Genomic DNA, 21,090 nt, shown 5'->3' with positions numbered 1-21,090 from the left:
CGGGGAGGTGCGGGGCTGCCGCGGGGTGAGAACCCCAAAACACCCCTCGGTTCCGGTAACGAAAGAGTCACCCGCACACGCCAAGACGCCACTTCCCTGAGTGGGGGATGACTCAGCCCCAGTTACACCAGCACAGCCACAGAGCTCTTCCTCCGGCCGCTCCATGAGCCGCTCGGACCCCGCTCCGGAGCCGGTGAGTACCCATGGGGGGGGCCCGGTGTTGCGGGGAGGGGGTCCCGTCCCCAACCCCTCGCCCCATCCCATGAACTCAGCACAAAGCGCGGAGCCCGTCGGGGGGTGCGAATCCCAAAGCCAAGGAGGGGTAAACGGGGTGCCCCCCCTCCCTCCACCCCACGGGGCCACCCGCACCCCAAAGCCCCTTCTTCCGGGTCCGCAGCACCCGGTGGGTGCCGGCGCTGGGTGATGTCAGGGGTTATTTTCACTCCGGGGCCGGGGAAGGGATGACTTCAACCCCATTACTCAGCCGCCGTCATGGCTTGGCGCGGCTCCGGAGCTATTCCGAGCCGTGACGCTCGGGGCAGTTTCATGTGAATTTGGGGCTCAAAGAGCCAAAATGAGGTAAACGGGGCTGGGGGGTGTAGCAGGAAGGGGAGCGAGCCCCGAAGGGACACCGAGGGGTGTGCGGGGCGTTGAGGGGGGGACATGGGATGAGTTGGGCAGGTCTCAGCCCAGCACCGTTAATTGTGATCACGTTAAGTTTAATTACAGCCCCAGGGGCACCTTTAGCCCCAAACGCACTGGGTTTGATGCCACGCGGCTCAGTCACTTACCGGGTGCTTTTAGCCCCAAACTGGTTGATTTTCACCCCAAAAGACCCCCTGGATCATCACACACACACACACACGCCCCACTTTCCTGCATTTCCTGCATGAGGAAATAACGTCAGCGGTGCCGGGAACTGTGTCTGAGACGTGAAATCACGGCTGGGGCATGTAGGGACGTGACATACATGTACCTCACATGTACCTGTGTGCGCACACACACAGAGCACAGGCTGTGTGCACCCCCGTGCCCTGACATGCACCCACATGCTTGTGCTCACCTGTAGCCGTGTACACACGTGCCTACCTGCCCATGAGGATGCTCACATGTATGTATGCACCCGCACACACATGTACATAAGCGTGTACTCACGTGTACGCGCCTGTGCGTGTTCACATGCACACACATAGCGGCTCTTGTGAACACGCCTGGGCACGTGTGTCCACCCTGGCACGTGTGTGCTTACCCACACACGCACAAAAGACACGAATACACAGGACACGTGTAGAGATACACGCCAGCAGCTGAACATACATGTGTGAACACGCATGTACACGCATGACGCGCACACACGTGTGCACACGCGGGAATACAACTCCCTGCATGGCTTAGAGCGGGGCGGGAGGCGCGGGAAGACGAGCAGCCCCTCTGTCCAATAGGAGGAGGGGGCGTGGCGGCGCTGGCCAATAGGCAGGCGGAGGGGGCGTGGCCTCACCGCCCCGCGGGCGCGCCCGCAATCACATGGCGCGCCGGCGGCGGGTGAGCGGGAGCGGCGTGGGAAAAGGGGGGGGGGAAGGTTGAATTTGGGGTGTAAATTGGGGTCCACCCCAAATTTAGGGGGGGTTTGAACACAAGGAAGAACCTTTAGGTCACGGTGGTGCCCACCAGGCACCAAAATCGGCCCAACGGCCGATTTCGGTGCCTGGTGGGCACCACCGTGACCCAAATCCCCCCAATTTAGCTTTAATATTTGGGGTGTCTGATCCTCCCCTTCTTTCCCCCCCACTCGCAGAACCCCTCCTAAACCCCTCGCCGCCCCATGGAGGACACCCCAGCGCAGCCCCGAGCCCCCCAAGAGCCCACCCCCCCTGGAACGGTGAGTTGGATAAGGATGCTGACCCCCCCCCCATATAAGCATCTAGAAGCAATGATGAGGAAGAGGAGGGTGAGTTTCCCAGCGTTGAGGGGGGGAAACAGCCAAAGGAGCATGGGTTTGGGGTGAAAAATGGGTCTGATTTTGATAGATAAAGGGGTTTATTATAGAAATAGGTATTTTTTTCCCCTTCCAACGTTGTTTTTCCAGTCTTTCAAACTAAACTAAAATAATTCCTTGAAAATTCCACATCTGCCACAAGCCTAAAAAAGAAGAATTTAAGGGCAAAAAAAAACCCCACACAATAAAAGGACTTTGGGAGGCGAGCAGCTGCTTTGCCCAAAAATAGCAACAAGTTTTCTAACTCCGGAAAATGTCGAACAAACAAACGAGGAACGTTTTTAATGGAGAAAGGAGGAGGGAAGGGGGGGAATTCCTGCCCGTCTGTTTTCCTGGAAGCCATTCCTCGTGTTCTCGCCCCATTCCAGCGCTTTGACCAACTTGGCCCTCGTCCCGGGGCTGCTGTTAACGAATTGAGAGCTCATTTAATGCCTTAAGAAGCAGCCCCAGGGGTGCTTCGATGCTGCTTCAGTTTCCCCTTCTCATCACCGTGTCCCTCAGGAGGCTCCGGTCGCTGGGGATGGCTCCGAGCAGGAGAAGCCGATGGAAGAGGCAACGAGCAGCGGGGAGAAGGAGGAGGAGGAAGCCTTCCTCATCAGCCTCTACAAGTTCATGAAGGACCGACACACACCCATCGAGAGGATCCCCCACCTCGGCTTCAAGCAGAGTACGTTCCCCCGGGGCTGGAGGAGCCACCGGTGCCTGCCCCATGCCCCCCTGACCCTGGCATCTCCTCTCTATTCCCAGTTAACCTCTGGAAGATCTACAAAGCCGTGGAGAAGCTGGGAGCCTATGAGCTGGTGAGCGATGTCCCCCCAGCGCCGGGATGTCCCTGGGGGGGGTGACACTCACCCATCCCCTCCCATTGCAGGTGACGGGGCGCCGGCTCTGGAAGAACGTCTACGATGAGCTCGGGGGCAGCCCCGGCAGCACCAGCGCTGCCACCTGCACCCGGCGCCACTACGAGAGGTAGGGACAGGAGGGTCCTGCTCCATGCCTCAGTTTCCCCTCCCGGTGCTGGTTCTCACTGCTCCCCCCCCCCCCCCCCAGGCTGGTCCTCCCATACGTGCGGCATCTCAAGGGGGAGGATGACAAGCCTCTGCCCCCCAGCAAGCCCCGCAAGCAGTACAAGGTCTCCAAGGGCACCGAGACGGGCGAGAAGGGCAAGAGGGGCAAGAAGGAGAAGGGCCGGGAGCAGGTATGGTGCCCCCTCCTAGCCTGGCTCTGGTTTGGGAGCAGCCCTGGATCCCCCATATCGTATTGGGGTGCCTGGAGAAGAGCAAAGAGGGATTTGGCTGGTTGGGAAAGGAGGAGAACAGAGGGCGTGAGGGGGTCAGGGAGCCTGGCAACCACATCCCAATCTTTCCCTGCAGATGCCTCCGGACAAGGCGAAAGCAGAGGCAGCAGCCGGCCCGGAGGATGTGGAGCGGGGCCGGGTGGCAGAGGGATGCTCCAGCCCGGTGGTCCTGAGCCCCTCGGGGGGATGTCCTGACCCCTGCAGGACCCACAGCGAAACCTACAAGCGCCTTTTCTCCAGCTTCTCCTCCAAAGGCAACCACCCCATCATGTCCCCACTGGCCAAGAAGAAGCTGCTGGCCCAGGTGAGCAAGGCAGAGTCCTTGCACTGCCCCAAACGCCCCAATGGTGACACTGGCCCCAGCTCCAAGCCCCTGGCCGCCAGCTCCCACCTCGATGAGCAGAGGAGCCCAGAGCCAGCAGGAGCTCGGGATACAGCTCCCGGCATAAGGAGCGAGGTGGGACCCATGACCAGCACATCCCGCACTGGCAGGGACAGCCAGCCCTGCCCGCGGGCCGAGGATGGAGGCCCAGCACCCGCTGTTTTCACGGGCTGTTTCCATGCGTACCGCAGTGAGGTGCTGCCGCCCGGCCGCTGCCCCCCACTCTGGGGGTGTTTCTCCACCTTGAAGGACTTCCTGGAGCCACCTTCCTCCTTCCCACCGCGACCCAAGGAGCAGGAGCAGCCCCAAGACCTGCGGAGCAAAGCAGGGCAGCGGTGGAGCGGCAACAGCCAGCAAGTGGCCACAGTCAAGGGGTGCTGGGTGCCCCCCAGCACCAGCTTCACCTCCAAGAGAGGCAAGCACGGCCGGGAGGAGGAGGAGGAGGCAGCCTTGGGCCCCAGTGTGAAGTTACGGGCAGTGTCCCCCTTCCTCAAGGAGGCTGATGGCAGGGACACAGGGTGCCAGCAAGGGCTGGCCAAGCCCAAGGCCGTGGTGGCCACCCCTGGCTACGCCGCGCCGATGCCGCAAGCCCCGGACACTTACAAGGGAGCGATGCTGCATTTCCCGGCCAGCTTTGGGAACCCGCTGGAGCACCTCAAAACCCAGGGTGTGCCAGTGGCACCGTCCCTCTCCAGCAATCCCTTCATCATTCCCGCTTTTCCCAGCCCATTGGTGGCCACCTCCGACCTGTGCACTGGCCCCAGGCACTACGCGGTGTCCTATGAGAGCTCACTGCGGCACCGGCACTACCCGGCAGCGACGTGGCAAAGCCAACCCCCTTACACCCCCCGGCACGTACCGGCCTTGCATCGCCACGCCAAGCTGTAGTGATGCTATCCCGTGCTGGATCAGCCTCATTCCCTGTGGAGGAGGGATGCTGGGATGCTGCAACTGCTTCAGAGCCTGTGGCAAAGGGACTGAGAGGAGACAGTCTGGATCGTGTTATTTTTACTCTTGATCTTAGAGCTGTTTGTATCCACTTTGTTACGCTGGTGACTTAACTACCAATATCACAAGGTTATATATATTATATATAGAGATACATACACACATAAAAAAAAAGGGAGCAAAATAGTTGTGGAGGTTTCTATTTTGCTAGGGATAGAAACCTGGTTTGGGTTGGAAGGGACCCTAAAGCTCATCCAGCTCCAACCCCTGCCAGGGGCAGGGCCACCTTCCACTGGAGCAGCTTGCTCCAAGCCCCTGTGTCCAACCTGGCCTTGAACACTGCCAGGGATGGGGCAGCCACAGCTTCTCTGGGCACCCTGTGCCAGCGCCTCAGCACCCTCACAAGGTGCCTCCATCCCAGCTCCAGGGGTTCCTCAGGGGTTGGGACCATGTTCGATGTCTGCTCCAGCTGCTCCACACCTCGACTGGCCCCAGTGGCTGAGCCACGGGCAAAGGCAGTGACCAGATGCTGGATGGCTCTGACCTGGTGGGGTTTGGGATGTCCTTGGATCAGGGCAGGGTTTGGGGGCATCCCTGGATCTGGAGCGACCCCAGAGGTGTTTGATGATGCCGTGGGGCTGGAGGGGCTTTTCTGCATCAGGTTTGGAGGACTTGCAGCTGTTTCATGGTGCTTTTTGCCTCGAGGAGCTCCCATCGAGCTGTTGCAAGTGACCCAGGGGCTTTGTTGGAGCTACAGGACTCTGCACGGATGCATCCGCTCGCCGCTGTCCTGATGGTGCCCTTGAAGCCAGGCAGGACACATGGACAGTGGCACTTGCTTGTCACCAGTGAACGTTACGGCTTCAGGTGGAGCAGGAGTTGTAAGTCAGCTTCTAAGCACCATTTCTGCTGTATCCATGGAAAGGAAAAGCTTTGGGGTATAAATTGGAAAAGGAGAATTAGCCCCATGCAGCACCAGTCTCTCCGTGACACCTGAAGTGTTGGACTTGGGAAGAGCAGCACCAAGGTCCCAACCACTCCTGGATCCTCCAGCCTGGACGTTGGAAAGGCTTTACACACACTGCAGACCGCCCCAAGTGAACCCCAGGAGCTTCTCTGCCAACACACAGCCCATGAACCTGGGTTCATGGACATGGCCACGGGGCTGGAGTCTTCCCATGGAGAGCTGCATCCGCACCTGGGAGCGAGGCCACTGGAGATGCCACATCCCTGAGGGGGCTCAGCTTTATTATTGTCATTGTAGCTGAGGAACTGTGACTTGAAGCCTGGAAGAGATGGTTGAGCTGTTAAAAACACTTCAGGTCAACAGCAGACCCTCAAGTCTGCTGCTCTTCATGGTGGTGGTGATGGAGGCAAAGGGGGACAGTCCCCAGCAGCCGGACAGGATCCGGAGTGGCACATGTGTAGCCCAGGAGAGGTAGGGAAGGACTCACAGCATCTTCCTCCTCATCATCAAGGAAAACTCTTATTCTCCTGCTCCGTTTTTAGGAATGATTCCCAAACCACAGGGTGTTCCCTGTTCCTGCCATGGTGGGTCCTGTCCCAGCCAAGCTGAGCCAAAAATGGGATCTTCTCATAAGCATCAGGATGAGGAAGCGAGCAGAGATGTCAGCAACATGCTGCCCTCGGGGCAGTCCCGGCACTGTGGTGCCGCTGGGAATTGTGCTCCCCAAAAGCATCTTGGCCAGCAAATGCTGCAGCACACCCCACATTCCTTTTGGGAAGCAGGATTCAAGTGCTCAGGGTGCGGCAGAGCTGCCAGATGGGATGGAGATGCACAGAGCATCGGGATTATCCCTGATTCCCACAGAAACCAATTCACAGCCATAAGCTCTGTGCGGGGGGAACACACTAATCCAAACCATGGTGCCCATCTCAGCCTCACCTCATCATCTCAGCACCCACTTTGTGGCTCAGCACCTTTGTGTCACCCCTTCTGCTGCTTCCCTCATTTCAAACACGAGCTGCTGGGAAAAGCAGGTGAGGGCTGGGATACCCTGAAGCTGCTTTGGAATACACTGAAGCTGCTTTGGGAAGGGACGTGGGCAATGAGGGGAGTAGAGAAGAACAAGAAAAGGAAATGTTTATTAAACAGCAACAAAACCACTTAAACATCCCCCCACTTTGCTCCAGCCCAAGCTTGTCCCATGGGGCTGCTCCAGCCCCACTCCGCAGTCAAGCTCAGTCTTCCTAAATGCCAGTTGTGGATCCATAGGGATCCTGGGGGTCCCTACGGCTTCTGGCTGAGCGCGGGCCCTGCCGTGGCGATGATGGAGGAGCTGCTGCCCAGTGTTATAAGCGTGGTGCCAGCCCCTCCTGGCAGCACCCCTTGGGACAACAACTGTCTGCTGGCCAGAGCCTCTCTGCTTTGGATGATGGTGCTCCCCTCGTCCACCACAGAGGGAACCCTCCCCAGGGTCTCCACTGCCCCCAGAGCATGGCCAAGGGCTGCAGCACTCTTGGTCAAGCTGACCTTCTCCCCGATGTGTCCCAGGGGTCCATCACCCTTCACCGTGGCCAGTGTTGAGGTCAGAATGACCGTCTTGGAAGCAGTCTGCAGGACCTTCGAGTGCACCAGGCTGGCGGGAGGGCTGGGGGTGCTGGCGAAGGTGACAGCACCAGTGGCAGAGGAGGAGGAGGAGGAAGGCTGGATGCTCGGCAGCTTGAGGGGAACAGAGGTAGCCTCAGCCAACACAGACTTGGTCAGTGCAGACAGCTTGGCGTCTGACATGACGTACAGCGTCTTCATGGGGCTGGTGGTGGTCACTGTGGAGAAGGGGACAGCATGGTCAGTGCCCACAGGGACATGGCGCCACATGGCTGCAACCCCAGTGGCACATCACAGCTACTCACACTGAACAGAAGCCCTGGCCTTGTCCTTGACCCCAAAACCAACCCCAGCACCATCACAGCCTGGGCAAGGAAACCACAGCAGCCAAACTGGGGCACCATCAACCTGTTCTTCCCCAGAACCACCCAGACTCCCCAAGGAAGCCTCCTTTCTTCCTGCAGTGCCTGATCTTCTCCCAACAGAAGTCCTCTCCTGTTGGGACAGGGTGTCACAGCTCTTCCTCAGGCAAGCACGCTCCATCTTGCCCCATCCTACCTGCTGAGCTGCCCCAGACCACACTGAGCTCATGATGCTCTCCGTGGCCTGGCTCAAGGTACCACATTTCATATTATCTCCAGCTCCATCCCACAGGCAGCACTGGGATGCTCAGACCCTCATCATGCTGCACCCCAGGAAGCAGCAAAAAGACTTTAGGCTTCGTGCAATGAAGCCCTCTGAGTCCTAAGGCAAAGGCAGAGGCAGAGGTTGTTACCCCATCCAAGTCATCTCCACAGCCCAAAGAGCAACAGAGGGGAGAGAGACCAAGAGAATCTAATCACTGGGTTTAGATGAGCTCAAGGGATGGGGGAAAAAAGCCTAGAGACCTGCTGCTGGTTAAAGACAACATGGGCCACAAAGAGCCCAGCCTGGAGCAGCCCATGGTTTGCCCCTGCAGTCACCAGAGTTGGCTCCATCCCTTGGGAATGTGCACCAAGGAGTGGAAAGCAGCACACAAAGCACACTGGGTCACCTGGCAGCAGCACCACATCTCAACATCAGAATCCAGCACGAGAGGGATGTGGAGCTGTTGGAGTGAGGCCAGAGGAGGCCATGGAGATGCTGTGAGGGCTGGAGCAGCTCTGCTCTGGAGCCAGGCTGAGAGAGCTGGGCTGGGGCAGCCTGGACAAGAGAAGGCTCCTAAAGGGAAGACCTTAGAGCAGCTCCAGTGCCTAAAGGGGCTGCAGGAAACCTGGAGAAGGGGCTTTGGACAAGGGCCTGTAGGGACAGGCCAAGGGCAATGGCTTTAACCTGCCAGAGGGGAGACTGAGATGAGCTCTTAGGCAGAAGCTCTTCCCTGTGAGGGTGCTGAGGCGCTGGCACAGGGTGCCCAGAGAAGCTGTGGCTGCCCCATCCCTGGCAGTGTTCAAGGCCAGGTTGGACACAGGGGCTTGGAGCAAGCTGCTCCAGTGGAAGGGGTCCCTGCCCATGGCAGGGGTTGGAGCTGGGTGAGCTTTGAGGCCCCTTCCAACCCAAACCAACCACTCTGTGATTTTATAATCTCCGATACAGCAGCACCGAAGTGTCCCTCACACTCATCAGAGGTGTCACTGTGCCACAACCACCACCAGTGCAGTGTGGAACTGTCCCTAATAAAGTGCCTCGAGTGGGGAGGACACAGAACAGAGGCTGACAACAACTGCCTAACCAGGATAGGACTGGTGACCCCACCATCCTGAGGTCCATGCGGGCACGAGGACAGTGGAAACAGGCGACTCCAGCCATCCCATGCAGGCTGAGGAAGCAGCACCCAGATGTTCAGGAATGACCCAGATCATCAGGAATGACCACTCCATGAAACAAAGTGTTCGGAACTAAAAAGTTCCGCACTAAAAGTTCTGCACTAAAACCCTGCAGCTCCAGCAGCTCTCACAAACTGATCCTCCCTGCTGTCCCCGAAGCCAACCGGAACCTCCAGTGGAAGCAGGTGAAGTTCTCCACAGGTCTAACTTCACCCACTAGCTCTGACAATTAACAAAAGGAACATGAAAAGCCACGCTCAAGTCCACTTAAGCCCAGTGCTTCTGCACCTCTCTGCTGAGTCTGAGTGTCTGCAGAATCATCAGTTGGGTTTCATTCCTGCCAGGTAAAACCCGGGCACCACAGAGCTGCCCCTTCGGCCTTCTGGGCAAGTGGCACAGCCGCAGTGAGCCCCATACACCAGATCCAGCCTGAGTGCTGACTACAGCTCACAATGACACTTGGAAATCAGCTGGACCAAGGAAAAGGAAAGCTCTGGCTCAGCAGTGGGCTCTTTGGTACAGAAGACGCTTTTGAGGATGCAATGGACCACACCACTGCTTTGTGTCAGGTTTAAGTCTAAGGCTATAGGCTAGGTAGTGGCTCTCAGCATTGCTTTAGCTGTAGATAGATGGGTCTGCTCTCCTGAGGCTGGGCAGCACAAGAGCATGACAGGGCCCTCCTCACAAACTGCAGGTAGAGCCTTCTGTGTCTGGGCTTAAGTCTCACACCCTGTTCTCCCACAACTGCTCACAACGGTTGCACTGAGCCAAAACTCCTCCTGCAGAGATGCCATTGGGGATCCTAACTGAAAGCGATGGGTTTCAAAGGGCACACATCACCTGGCGGCACGGCTCCAACCCGGCCTCTGCTCCTCACCCATCCCCACGAGTGCCATGCGCCTCACCTACGGGTGCTGCCGCGGGCAGGCGCGCCGCGGGGTCGGCAGGAGCCATCTCTGCACCAGCCTGGGCTTTGCTGGGATCCATGGGAGGCAGCAGCTTGCCAGGAGAGGTGGCGCTGGAGGCTGGGCCGGCCACGTTCCCACCAGCACCGTCTGGAGCCTGGAAGGGTTAAAGTAAGGGAGAGCTGCTGGAAATGCCCCCTATTGAGGATACGGCATCTGGGGATCTGTGCTAGACCTCACCTAACACAGCAGAGCACATCCTCTGCCTGCTTCTCCTTGCCTTGCTCTTGCTCCAACCTGGCATGACCGAGACCAGCACCACTGGTGGTTGGGCTGAGACCAGCACTAACTCACTGCCTTTCTCCAGAGGGCAATGGGGTGGCTCTATCCTCATCCCTGCTGTCAGGAAAATCACTCCTGCTCGTGATTAACCCTCTGCATTAATAGCACAGCAACAGCCAGGAGCTCAGGATTGATTCTCCCAAGTGCAGACCCACTTGGAAGAGTGACACACTATGACCAGTGGCACCAGTGAAACCTGCATCAGCACACACCACTCTCTGCATCAGAAAAGCTCTCCTCTTCCTTGATGATGCACAAGCCCCTCTGACGGTGGCACATCCTGGAGAGCACTGATCAGCTGCAGTGGAATACCTGGAAATTCCCCATTCAAGGGGGTTCTGAAGTGCTTCTCGAGCTGCTTCACTTGCCTGAACTCTGCCCGGGTGCATCTGCAGTCAGGTACCACAGAGAGCTGGTGGTGTGTGTGCTCCTGTGCTCAACCTCGGGGCTCTCACAGCCCTGAGCTGACACAGTTCAAGCTCCAAAGCAGCTTTCCCAGCTACAAAAGCAGATACTCACCTCTTCAGTCAGACTCCTCTAAGCCAGCTTGCTCACAGCCCTCTACCACTGACAAGCACAGCTCAAGCTCAAGTCTGAGCCCCCGACCCGATGCCCAGGCAGGTCACAGCCTGCTCTGCCATGCCCTGTGCAGCAGCAAGGGCTGGACCACAGCTCCCCTTGTGCCATCCGAAGGAGACTCCTGCCCAAAGCTCAAACCATGGCCTCAGCTTGCAGCTCCAGTCACTGCTGTGGAGATCTTTGTGCCACAAGAGCGTGATCCAGCATCAGCATCACTCCACGCTTTATAGAGCTACTATCAGGATATAACCACACTGCAGGGAGGGACCCCATACAGAAAGTGTTCAAAGCACTCTGTGGAGCAGTTGCTTGAGAAGAGGAGCTGAAGCTCCCTTGCACTTTCATTCTAAAGCCACCCAAACACTCTTGCTGCTTCTCACTCTGCTGCTCACAGAAAGCATCTGCACCAAACACCCCAGGGAGAGTCCTGTCTCCCACCTCCTGGTTTAATGGGTGACCCATCAGACTGCATGCCCTGCTACAGGCATCACCCGGCCCCTGGAGGTGAAGAACCACTGTGCACCCACACTGCATGGGTTTCCTGCACAGCCACAGCACAGCTGGAATGTCAAAGGGAACCCAACCAACACCAGCTACTGCTGAAAACACACGTCTGAGCCCTCAGTTCTCCCCAAAGCCTTTTGTAAATGTGCTCTTTTACAGGAAGCCCTGTGAGATTACCCAATCCTGTGTGCTAAAGGGCCAGGGAGCTGATGTCAGAGGCTATAATTAGTTTCAAAAACACAGAGCTCAAGCCATTTCCTGTAACACACAGCTTTAAGTTTGCCTGCGAAGCAGCTCTCACAGCCCGCTGCACAATGAAGCCCTACCATAAGCACACAAGCTCAGCACCATAGGGGGAGGGCACAGTCTGTGATCCAATATCCAGTTCCAAGAACCTTAAACATTAACCTGTATGTAACTGTTCTCCCTGCAGTTGATCTGCGCCAGGTTTCATCACACTGTGCAGTCACTGTGCTGCGGGACACTGAGGGTCCCTCAAAGGTAACAAAGGAGAGCACACGAGTTCTGATGGCTGATTAAGCAGCCTCTAAGAGCACAAAAACTGTGTCCAACACAGAAGAATGAAAGAAGAATGAAAGATCTCGGTTGACACAGACATGGGATTGAGCACCCTCAGCAAGTCTGCCCACCACACTGAGCTGTGTGGTGCTGGCAACACACTGCAGGGAAGGGATGGGATCCAGAGACACCTGGGCAGGCTGGAGAGATGGGACCATGCGAACCTCATGGAGTCCAAAGGCAAGGTGCTGCCCCTGAGTCGGGGCAGTTCCAAGCACAAGCACAGGCTGGGGGAGGCTGGATGGAGCAGCCCTGAGGAGAAGGACTTGGCGTGTTGGGTGAGGAGAAGCTCAAAGTGATCAGGACATCCAGCTCTGGGGCAACAGCACAAGAGGGATGTGGAGCTGCTGGAACGAAGCCAGAGGAGGCCATTGAGACGCTGCGAGGGCTGGAGCAGCTCTGCTCTGGAGCCAGGCTGAGAGAGCTGGGCTGGGTCAGCCTGGAGAAGAGAAGGCTCCTGAAGGGGAGACCTGAGAGCAGCTCCAGTGCCTAAAGGGGCTCCAGGAAACCTGGAGAGGGGCTTGGGACAAGGGCCTGTAGGGACAGGCCAAGGGGAATGGCTTTAACCTGCCAGAGGGGAGACTGAGATGAGCTCTTAGGCAGAAGCTCTTCCCTGTGAGGGTGCTGAGGCGCTGGCACAGGGTGCCCAGGGAAGCTGTGGCACTATCCATGTTACAGTACCCAAGACCACTACATTCACAACAGAAACCCCTCTCTGATTCAGTACCTTGTGCTTTCAACTCAACCACACCAAAACTTAACCTAGGAAGCCAGAAGGCAGCCGGGATCCTTGACACAGTACCTGGCATGTGTCAAGAGTCCAGATACTGAGACCTTTTCCTACTGTCAGTGATCCACCTCCAAGAGGAGGCCTGTAACCAACAGTTACCACCTTGGAGCACACACTCAGCACGCCATAAACTGGTTTCAGCAGCACAGCAGCAAGAAGGAGCAGGAATTGGGGTCATGGAGAAGGTAATAGTGCAGTATCCCAAACATCCACAGGGCATCTACTTTGTTGACAGAGCTGATCATGAGCAGCTTGTGCCGAGGCAGCCAGGAAGCCCTCAGCATCCTGGCCTGGATCAGCACCAGTGTGGCAGCAGGGCCAGGGCAGGGATTGTGCCCCTGCACTGGGCACTGGTGAGGCTGCACCTCAAATCCTGTGTTCAGCTCTGGGCCCCTCCCTACAGGAGAGACATTGAGGTGCTGGAGCACGGCCAGAGAAGGGCAGCGGAGCTGGTGCAGGGCCTGGAGCACAGTGTGATGGGGAAGGGCTGAGGGACCTGGGGGGTTCAGTCTGGAGAAGAGAAGGCTCAGGGGGGACCTGATCGCTCCCTACAAGTGCCTGACAGGAGGATGGAGCCAGGAGGGGCTGGGCTCTGCTCCCAAGGAACAAGGGATGGGACAAGACGAAGCGGCCTCAAACTGCACCAGGGCAGGTTTAGATGGAGCTGGGGAACAATTCCTTGCCCAAAGGGTGCTCAGGCATTGGAACAGGCTGCCCAGGGCAGGGCTGCAGTCACCGTCCCTGCAAGTGTTCACACACCCTCAGTGCCATGGGTTAGTGGTGGCCTTGGCAGGGCTGGGAACAGTTGGACAGGATGAGCTTAAAGCTCTTTTCCAACCTGGTTGATCGTACAACAGTCAGAAGCAGCATTTTCAAGAACCCAACTCTTCTGCCTGAACAGACAGGTAGGAACTTTCCTCCTCTCACCAAAACCTGTTTCTGCCAAAACCTGGAGCTTCAGGAACAAATCCTGTGCTGATGTCAGCTTTTGGAGTCCAGCTGGAGATTTCCTCAGTGTGGTACTACTGTGCTCTGGAGCACAATCAACCCTGCTGCTAACAGACATGAAGGGGTGTCCTAACCACCCTTTCTGTGCAGCCTCAAAATGCTCATGACACCCAATAGATGTGCCCAGGGACACCTCCTCCACAACAGCCCTTGACTGTGATGGCCAGAAAAAGCTCAGAAGAGCAGCAGTGGACACGTTCCTTACAGAGAAGATGCCAAAAGTTACCTGAGGTGCCTGTGTGTGCATTGGCTGCTCCTCGAGCTGGGGCTGCACAGTGCCCATGGCAGCCTGGCTCAGTGTGGTCACGCGGCTGGGCTGCCCGCGCAGCGTCACAGTAATGGTCGTGGGGGCCTTCAAGCCTGGAAAACACACAAGCAACACATTCCTGAGACACATGGAGGCCACATTCACCAACCTGGGGGCATAGGAAGCCTCTTCCCATGCTCAGGAATCCCCCCAGCTACAGCTCAGAGGCAAAATAAGCTTTGGAAACACTGGTCTTGAGGTGATGGGGTGCTTCAGGCAGCCCTGTCCCCCTTGTCCCTCACCTGCTGCCTGGTTGGAGATCTGAGCCAGGCCAGGGAGGCTGCTGGCCAGCTTGGCCAGGCCCCCATTCGTCAGCAGCTGGTGAATGGCCGTGGGCTTCCCACCCGCTGAGGCTCCCAAAGTGGCAACCGGGATGGTGCGGACAATGGTGCTGCTGTCCGTGGTTATAGCACTCAGGTTCTGGATAGGTGCAGGTGTCTTCACAGCTGAGGTCTGGAAGGAGAAGCAGAAGCAGTGAGAACCTGGAAGGAAGCCAGAGGTCTTTAGAGTCTCCACACGTCACCCTGGTGGCCACAAGCAGGTCTAAATGCAAGTGAACGCGTCCCTTCCAGTCTGCACATCCTTGTTTCAACTTGACTGGGAGAAACTGTGGCTCCTCTTCTAAGGAAGGCACTAGCGCTGAACGGGCTTATCTCCAGCTGAAGTTGCCTGAGACACCACAGGCATTTGTCTCCATATTAGAACACAGATCCCTCCCGTTCATCCTCCATCTCCTTCCCACCATTTTCTAGGTGAAACAAACTCCTCCAGCCCTGCTTCCTAGACCTCATCATGGGAACCCTTAGCCCATGTTTGCAGGCTGATAGGGCTTGGATGCATCATCTCAGCTGCAGTTCACACCTACTCCTTCATCCCTTCTAGTTCTGAAGCAAACAGGGCCTATGAGGGATCCCCTTTGACTCCTTTACCCTGCTCAGAGCTTGGGATCTCTCATACCTGGAGGCTGCATACCTGCACGGGCTGCCCAGCAGCAGCCACACTGGCTGGAAGGGGAGATGACTTGGTCCCAATGTCCTGCAGGCTGAAGCTCAGCCCCTGCAGCAGGCTGCTGGCAGATGCTGCTCCTAAAAACAAATGCAACGAATAACATCAGGCTTGGAGAAGTCAGGAGCACGATGGAATTCCAGGTGTGTTGTATGGCAGGCAACTGCAGAGCTGCTCCTTAAAGAGGAGCATCCCAAGCAGCAAGCCTCGAGGTTGGGATCCTCCCAGCCACTCTACACGCACAGTCCAACCCATTTCACTGCTGCAGCTACCAGTGAGGTTAGATGTGAGACCTGGGAGCAAGAGGAGGTTGGGTTTGGTGTCTCAAAGTGTCATGACATAGAAGTGACACAATTAACAAGTCACCTCCAGCCTCACTCAATGCATCCCATGGGATCTCAAACGCTGCCTCAGCCAAACCCAAAGCAACCAGGGAATGCAAGAAAGGATCCACCAAACCATTTTGAACCTGCTTTACCTTTTACATTCACAAGAGACATGGAGAGAGGCAGGTACCTTGGAGGGTACTGGCTGGCTGGGCCTGCAGGCAGTGGGTGCTGCTGGCCACCAGCCTGCTCTGCAGGGCATGGAAAGCACTGGGTGTCGTGCTGCTGGGGATCACAGAGGATGGAGCAGGGCTTGTGGAGGAGGTTTCTGTTGCTGAACTCAGCCTACAGAGCAAGCAAGAGAGAGAGAAGACTTTGGTTAGCGATGTGAGCTGGTTCTGCCAGGGACTGTCGTCAGCCTAAAGAAGGGCTCCTGGAAGCATAAGGCTACAAAATGAGCCACAAAACCCCAAAGCAAGTGATGTTTCCCTGCTGTTTCTACCTGCTGTGTCCACCACAGCAGGTAGAACAAGGCGCACTTCCAGCAAAAGTGGTGTATTTCTAAATTGGAAGTGAGCTTGTTCCATGTCTGCACCTACCTCCATGGGCTGTGCAACCCTGCCCAAGAGGAATCTACCCTGTAGTGATGCTTCTCCTTTTTAAAACCCACTTGCTACTTGGAAATAGCTCTTCTTCCTCTCCCTTCCCACATCAGAGTCCAGTTCTCCAAAGCTTGGATTGATTTAAAAGGGAAAACACTGATGTGAGATGTCAGCATCAGATTCATTCCCCAGTATAAATCCCACGAGCAAGTATCAAGGCTTCTTCAGGTTGTCCAAGGAAGTTGTGAATGCTCCATCCCTGGCAGTGTCCCCCTGCTCTAGTGGAAGGTGTCTTTAGTTTGGAAAACAGGAGACTGAGGGGTGACCTCATTAATGTTTATAAATATATAAAGGGGGAGTGTCACGAGGATGGAGCCAGGCTCTTCTCGGTGGCAACCAATGGTAAGACCAGGGGTAATGGGCTCAAACTGGAACACAAGAGGTTCCACTTGAGAAGAAATTTCTTCTCAGTGAGGGTGACGGAACACTGGAACAGGCTGCCCAGGGAGGTTGTGGAGTCTCCTTCTCTGGGGACATTCAAAACTCGCCTGGACGCCTTCCTGTGTAACCTCATCTAGGTGTTCCTGCTACGGCAGGGGGGACTGGACTAGATGATCTTTTGAGGTCCCTTCCAATTCCTAATGTTCTGTGATTCTGTGTCCCTTGTCCCTGCTCATGGCAAGGGGTTGGAGCTGGATGAGCTTAAGGTCGTTTCCAACCCAAACCATTCCATGATTCTTTCATCTATCTCTGGAAAAGAAAGCTTGGCTGTCAGAGGGAATGCACGGCAGGACTGAACACCTCATTTCTGGCAAACACATCACAGTCATTCCAAAGGCAGAGATGGGATTTGGGAAATCCCATACAAAAATTACCCAACAGCCACAATCCCTTCTCCTCCTGCTCACTTCTGCCATTCTCCAACTCAGCTGCTGGTTGAGAAACAGTGTTCAGGAGCCTCCTGCACCTCTCAAAACTCCAGTCACAAGTCAGACACCAGCAAGCTCCCCAAGCAGAACCCACCCTGTTGTGGTGCCTCCCATCAGCAGCCTGTCCCATAGACCCAAGTGCACTCACTTGGGGGTGGTGAGCAGTCCTGAGAGCTCCTTTACGCCTGGCACAGCCTGGCCAACAGCCACGGGGACCGGCTTCCCAGCAACCACTGTAAGAGAACAAAAGAAGGAATGTCCTTTTCTCTCCTCCAGGAGTCTTCAGGGATGCCACATCTCTCACACGGCTCCCCAAGGGCTCATCCTGTTCACAGAGCATCTCCTGAAGGAAAGCTCTACTGCAGACACGCTCCAGCTACCGGAGATGGAGAGCATCCAACAGAGCAGAGTTGTGGCTAAAAACCAGAAAGTTGCCATAGCGGAAGTGTTACAAGAGACAAAATGGAAGGAATCAGCTTCATAGATCTCTAAAGCACTCAAATCTCACACCCTCAGCATCAAATCTCTGCCCTAAATGTTATCTGCGCTTAATCCCCTCTTCCTAATCCATCACAGCACTGATCTACCACGTCAGCACAGCAGTTTGGATCTGGCTGGCCACTACTGATGGAGTTTGGTCCCCATTCTTTAGAGCCACTTTACAAAATACACAGGGATGCGACGAGTCACGAGATCTGTTTATTGCAGCATTTGAGGGATACAACTGAGTCTGGCTGGTGCCTTCCTCTGCTCACACGCACGGTTAAAGGGAATTCTTGCTTTGGTTCATGTTTTACTTCTGCAATTCATTTCCTTTCTGTGGAAAGAAGTAAAGTGTGGAAAATTAAAATAAGAAGATTCCAGTCAGCAGAGATTTGCAAAGCTGCCAGGAGAGAAACTGGGACCTTCAAGGATGTGCGGTGCTTAATCCTATTTCCCAGTTCAAAACAACTGCTGAAGTAACCAAGAGATGCTTCCAAGGGAGCGGAATTCTCTCTCACCTTTGAAACCCTGTGATTTCCTCCCAGAATGGAGACGTGACCTTTCCATCCTGCCCTGCACTGAACTAACACTGACAAAGAGAACTGCTGGGCACATCTGGAGCGCTGCACTCCACCATGAGGAAGACACAGACGTGAGAAAGACGTATGTGCCAGCACCAAGGCAACACCCTCCAGTTCTAGGGTGACAGCAGCCAAAGCTTTCAGCCTCCCTTGTGAAGGCTCAAGGGGAAGAAGATGGAGCACATCACCTCTTCTTGGACAGCAGGGCCTCTGCAAGGTGGGTTTTCCCAGCCATAGAGGCAGGAGAGGAGCTGGAATTTTATGTGTATCAAGGGTGTATTGTGCCACTCAAGGGCCAAAGGAGATGAGCAGAGCAGGACATTCAGCTGCATCTTGAAGTCTGGACACACAAAGGTCTTCCAGAGAAAGGAACATCACCATCATCCCTAAAGCAAGAGCATGATCCAGGTGAGAGCTTCATTCAGGAGCAGAACTGGAGGTACACACAACCCACTTGGAGCAAGGGGTCCACCAGGACCATCCTGCTTCCAGCAGCGCTCGATGCCTCGGAGGAAGCAGCCAAATTCCCCTTGGCTGCCGTGAAGAGTTTTGCTGGAGCGTGCTATGGAAAAGAGAGGCTCCTGCCAAGCTGCTACGTGCTGTGAGCCCCCACGCTCCCCAGCTCTCCCCACGGCACTCACACCTTGAGGCTCAGCCTGGTTTGTGCAGCCGACTCCTCCAAAGCTCAGAGCTCCCTCCCCACTGGGCCCAGCACCGAGCCCACTCGCTGGTTCAGCAGCAGCTGTACAATCACAACTCACTTTCTGCCTGGGTGCTGAGGGCTGCTCCGTTCCCCACGCCAGCAGCATCGCCGTGAGACACAATGGTCACCTTGATTTTGGCACGTTTGGAGGATTTGGTGCACTGGGTCGGGCTGGGGGTCTGGTGCCTCTTCAGCTGCACGCGCACATCATCTTTGTCAGCCCCTTCCGAGTGCTCTGAGGACACTGGAACTAGGGGACACAGAAGGAGCTGTTTGAAAAGTGGTGGCCGGTCCTTCGAGGTCAGCGCTGCTCCGAGGTGTGGAGAAGGGACACATGCCCATGCACGCTTCCAGAGCTCCCTCCATGCCAGCCTTGCCCATCTCCCATGCACCAGGAGCTCACACATCTCCTTTTCACCATCTACTTCATCTTCCATGTACCCTAAGCTGCTGGTTTAGGGCCAGGGCTTCACTTAAGCTACTCACAAGCTAAGCATATAAAGCACATCACAGCACATAAAGCCTGTCTTGCCTCTGTGGTGAAGGAAAACAGATGCCTACAGTGATACCACATCTCCACATCAACACTTCCCGTTTCATAATGAATCCTGGCATCAGACCCCTCCAACATCCCTTATTTCCAGGTGAGGGGATGAGGATGCAGAGACTCACAGAGCTGGTGCTGCCAGTGCTGGATTAAAGCTCAGCCTGCTCCTGACACACCAGCAAAGGTATGTGCATGCCTGCCATCCAGCACATCCCTTGCAGTGCTCCTCACTAGCCCTCCAGGAGATGAAGCACAGGCGTTTTAAAGGCACTGAACAAAGCAGCATGAGCACAGGAGGTGCTGCAGCAAAGCCAAGCCCCAGATACCCTGCGCTGCTTGAGACTAGGGGGGAAAACCACAAGGTGGGATTTCTCTTCCACATCAATGGCTTCTTTTGCTGTCATGTCTTTGACCCCGTCATATCCTGCCCAGAGCATGAGCTTGCCAGGGCTATCCAAAACAGCAGACAGGATCCACGACAAGCACCTCTGGGCAGCCCAGGCACAAAACACAGTCAAGAGCTGCCACATCCTGCCCATGCGCTCTCCATGGTAGGATCATCTAGCTCTCTCCATGCAAAGCTCCTGCAGACCACTGCTGGGCCAGCTAAGTCTCTTGCTCCAGATGGTCCTGAGTGTCCAAGCTGGGTATTCAACAACCCAGGGGCCAAGATGCACATACCTTTTCATTTAGATATAGATAAATATGGATATATTACGTACAATCAATATAGATGTGCATGTGTCTATGTATGTATTTATAGCCTCCCCTGTGTATGACCTATAAACCTCTGAACTGGGTGTAGGACAAAACTGTGGCCAAAACCCTGCATGTGAGATAACTCCTAGTATTCTGGGGCCACTCCTCTCCCCAGGGTAAGTGCCAAGCTCCATGCCCTGATCCCCATAGCCGAACATCATAGAATCACTGTTAATTTGGTTGGAAGGGACCTTAAAGCTCACCCAGCGCCAACCCCTGCCACAGGCAGGGCCACCTTCCACTGGAGCAGCTTGCTCCAAGCCCCTGTGTCCAACCTGGCCTTGAACACTGCCAGGGATGGGGCAGCCACAGCTTCTCTGGGCACCCTGTGCCAGCGCCTCAGCACCCTCACAGGGAAGAGCTTCTGCCTAAGAGCTCATCTCAGCCTCCCCTCTGGCAGGGTAAAGCCATTGTCCTTGGCCTGTCCCTACAGGCCCTTGTCCCAAGCCCCTCTCCAGGTTTCCTGTAGCCCCTTTAGGCAACGGAGCTGCTCTAAGGTTTCCCCTTAAGGAGCCTTCTCTTCTCCAGGCTGAACCAGCCCCAACACTCCTGTGCCTCCCACCCTCCTGCAAACATGCATGATCCAAATCACCATCCAGAGACCTCCTCAGGCGTGCACAGACCACAGGCACCAAAGCCACCCCCCAAAGTGCCACCAGCCAAGCAGGACAGTGAAAGGGCACATGCACAGGCAGTGGCATCAGGTGCCCCTCAAAGCAAGCAATGACCCAACGCCCCTTTGTGTCCCCACTGCAGGAGAGAGGAGCCCACTTCTGCTCACACTGGGGCTGCATGTTCAGAAGGAGCATAGAATGGTTTGGTTTGGAAGGGACCTTAAAGCTCCTCCAGCTCCAACCCCTGCCACAGGCAGGGACACCTTCCACTAGAGCAGCTTGCTCCAAGCCCCTGTGTCCAACCTGGCCTTGAACGTGCCCAATCATCCCACTCCCACATCTGCGCACCCCAGCTCCTACCTCACATCTCACTCATCCAAGCCAATGTAGTAACAAGCCCAGAGGTCTCAATCTGCTTTTGATCAAAACAGAGGCCAGGCTGGTGCCAGCCTCTCCACACATCCCCACTGGCAGAGGAACATCCAGTGTGGTTCCTCTTCCCAGCAGATGCTGGGTGGGAGGACTCTGGATAA

At 56.0% G+C, this 21,090-nt stretch overlaps 2 protein-coding genes across 10 annotated transcripts in view; one reads left to right on the top strand and one right to left on the bottom strand.

The window, feature by feature from the left end:
• Positions 1–1,794: 1,794 nt before the first annotated feature.
• On the top strand, positions 1,795–4,563 carry ARID5A (AT-rich interaction domain 5A; the record flags this gene model as incomplete). Its single annotated transcript, XM_080634531.1, has 6 exons — positions 1,795–1,879; positions 2,498–2,663; positions 2,744–2,796; positions 2,868–2,965; positions 3,047–3,194; positions 3,370–4,563. Exons 1-6 carry the CDS (start codon positions 1,823–1,825, stop codon positions 4,561–4,563), a joined length of 1,716 nt encoding a protein of 571 aa, XP_080490657.1. The 5' UTR covers positions 1,795–1,822.
• Positions 4,546–21,090, bottom strand: part of KANSL3 (KAT8 regulatory NSL complex subunit 3) — a 28,121-nt gene continuing 11,576 nt past the window's right edge. For 2 of the 9 annotated variants that reach the window (XM_080634523.1, XM_080634524.1), the window contains 8 exons: positions 18,696–18,887; positions 17,019–17,103; positions 15,530–15,684; positions 14,981–15,093; positions 14,251–14,461; positions 13,928–14,061; positions 9,900–10,056; positions 5,785–7,410 (listed from right to left, as the gene is read on the bottom strand). In XM_080634523.1, the coding sequence (XP_080490649.1) occupies positions 6,875–7,410; positions 9,900–10,056; positions 13,928–14,061; positions 14,251–14,461; positions 14,981–15,093; positions 15,530–15,684; positions 17,019–17,103; positions 18,696–18,887 (1,583 nt within the window). In that variant the 3' untranslated portion in view covers positions 5,785–6,874. Of the gene's footprint in view, positions 7,411–9,899; positions 10,057–13,927; positions 14,062–14,250; positions 14,462–14,980; positions 15,094–15,529; positions 15,685–17,018; positions 17,104–18,695; positions 18,888–21,090 lie in introns of all 9 variants that reach the window. The other 7 variants (XM_080634527.1, XM_080634529.1, XR_013958516.1 and 4 more) reach the window with 6 other exon arrangements.

This window comes from Psittacula echo (assembly GCF_963264785.1).
Source record: "Psittacula echo genome assembly, chromosome: 25".
NCBI lineage: Eukaryota > Metazoa > Chordata > Aves > Psittaciformes > Psittacidae > Psittacula > Psittacula echo.
This window is presented reverse-complemented; position numbering and strand designations above follow the sequence as displayed.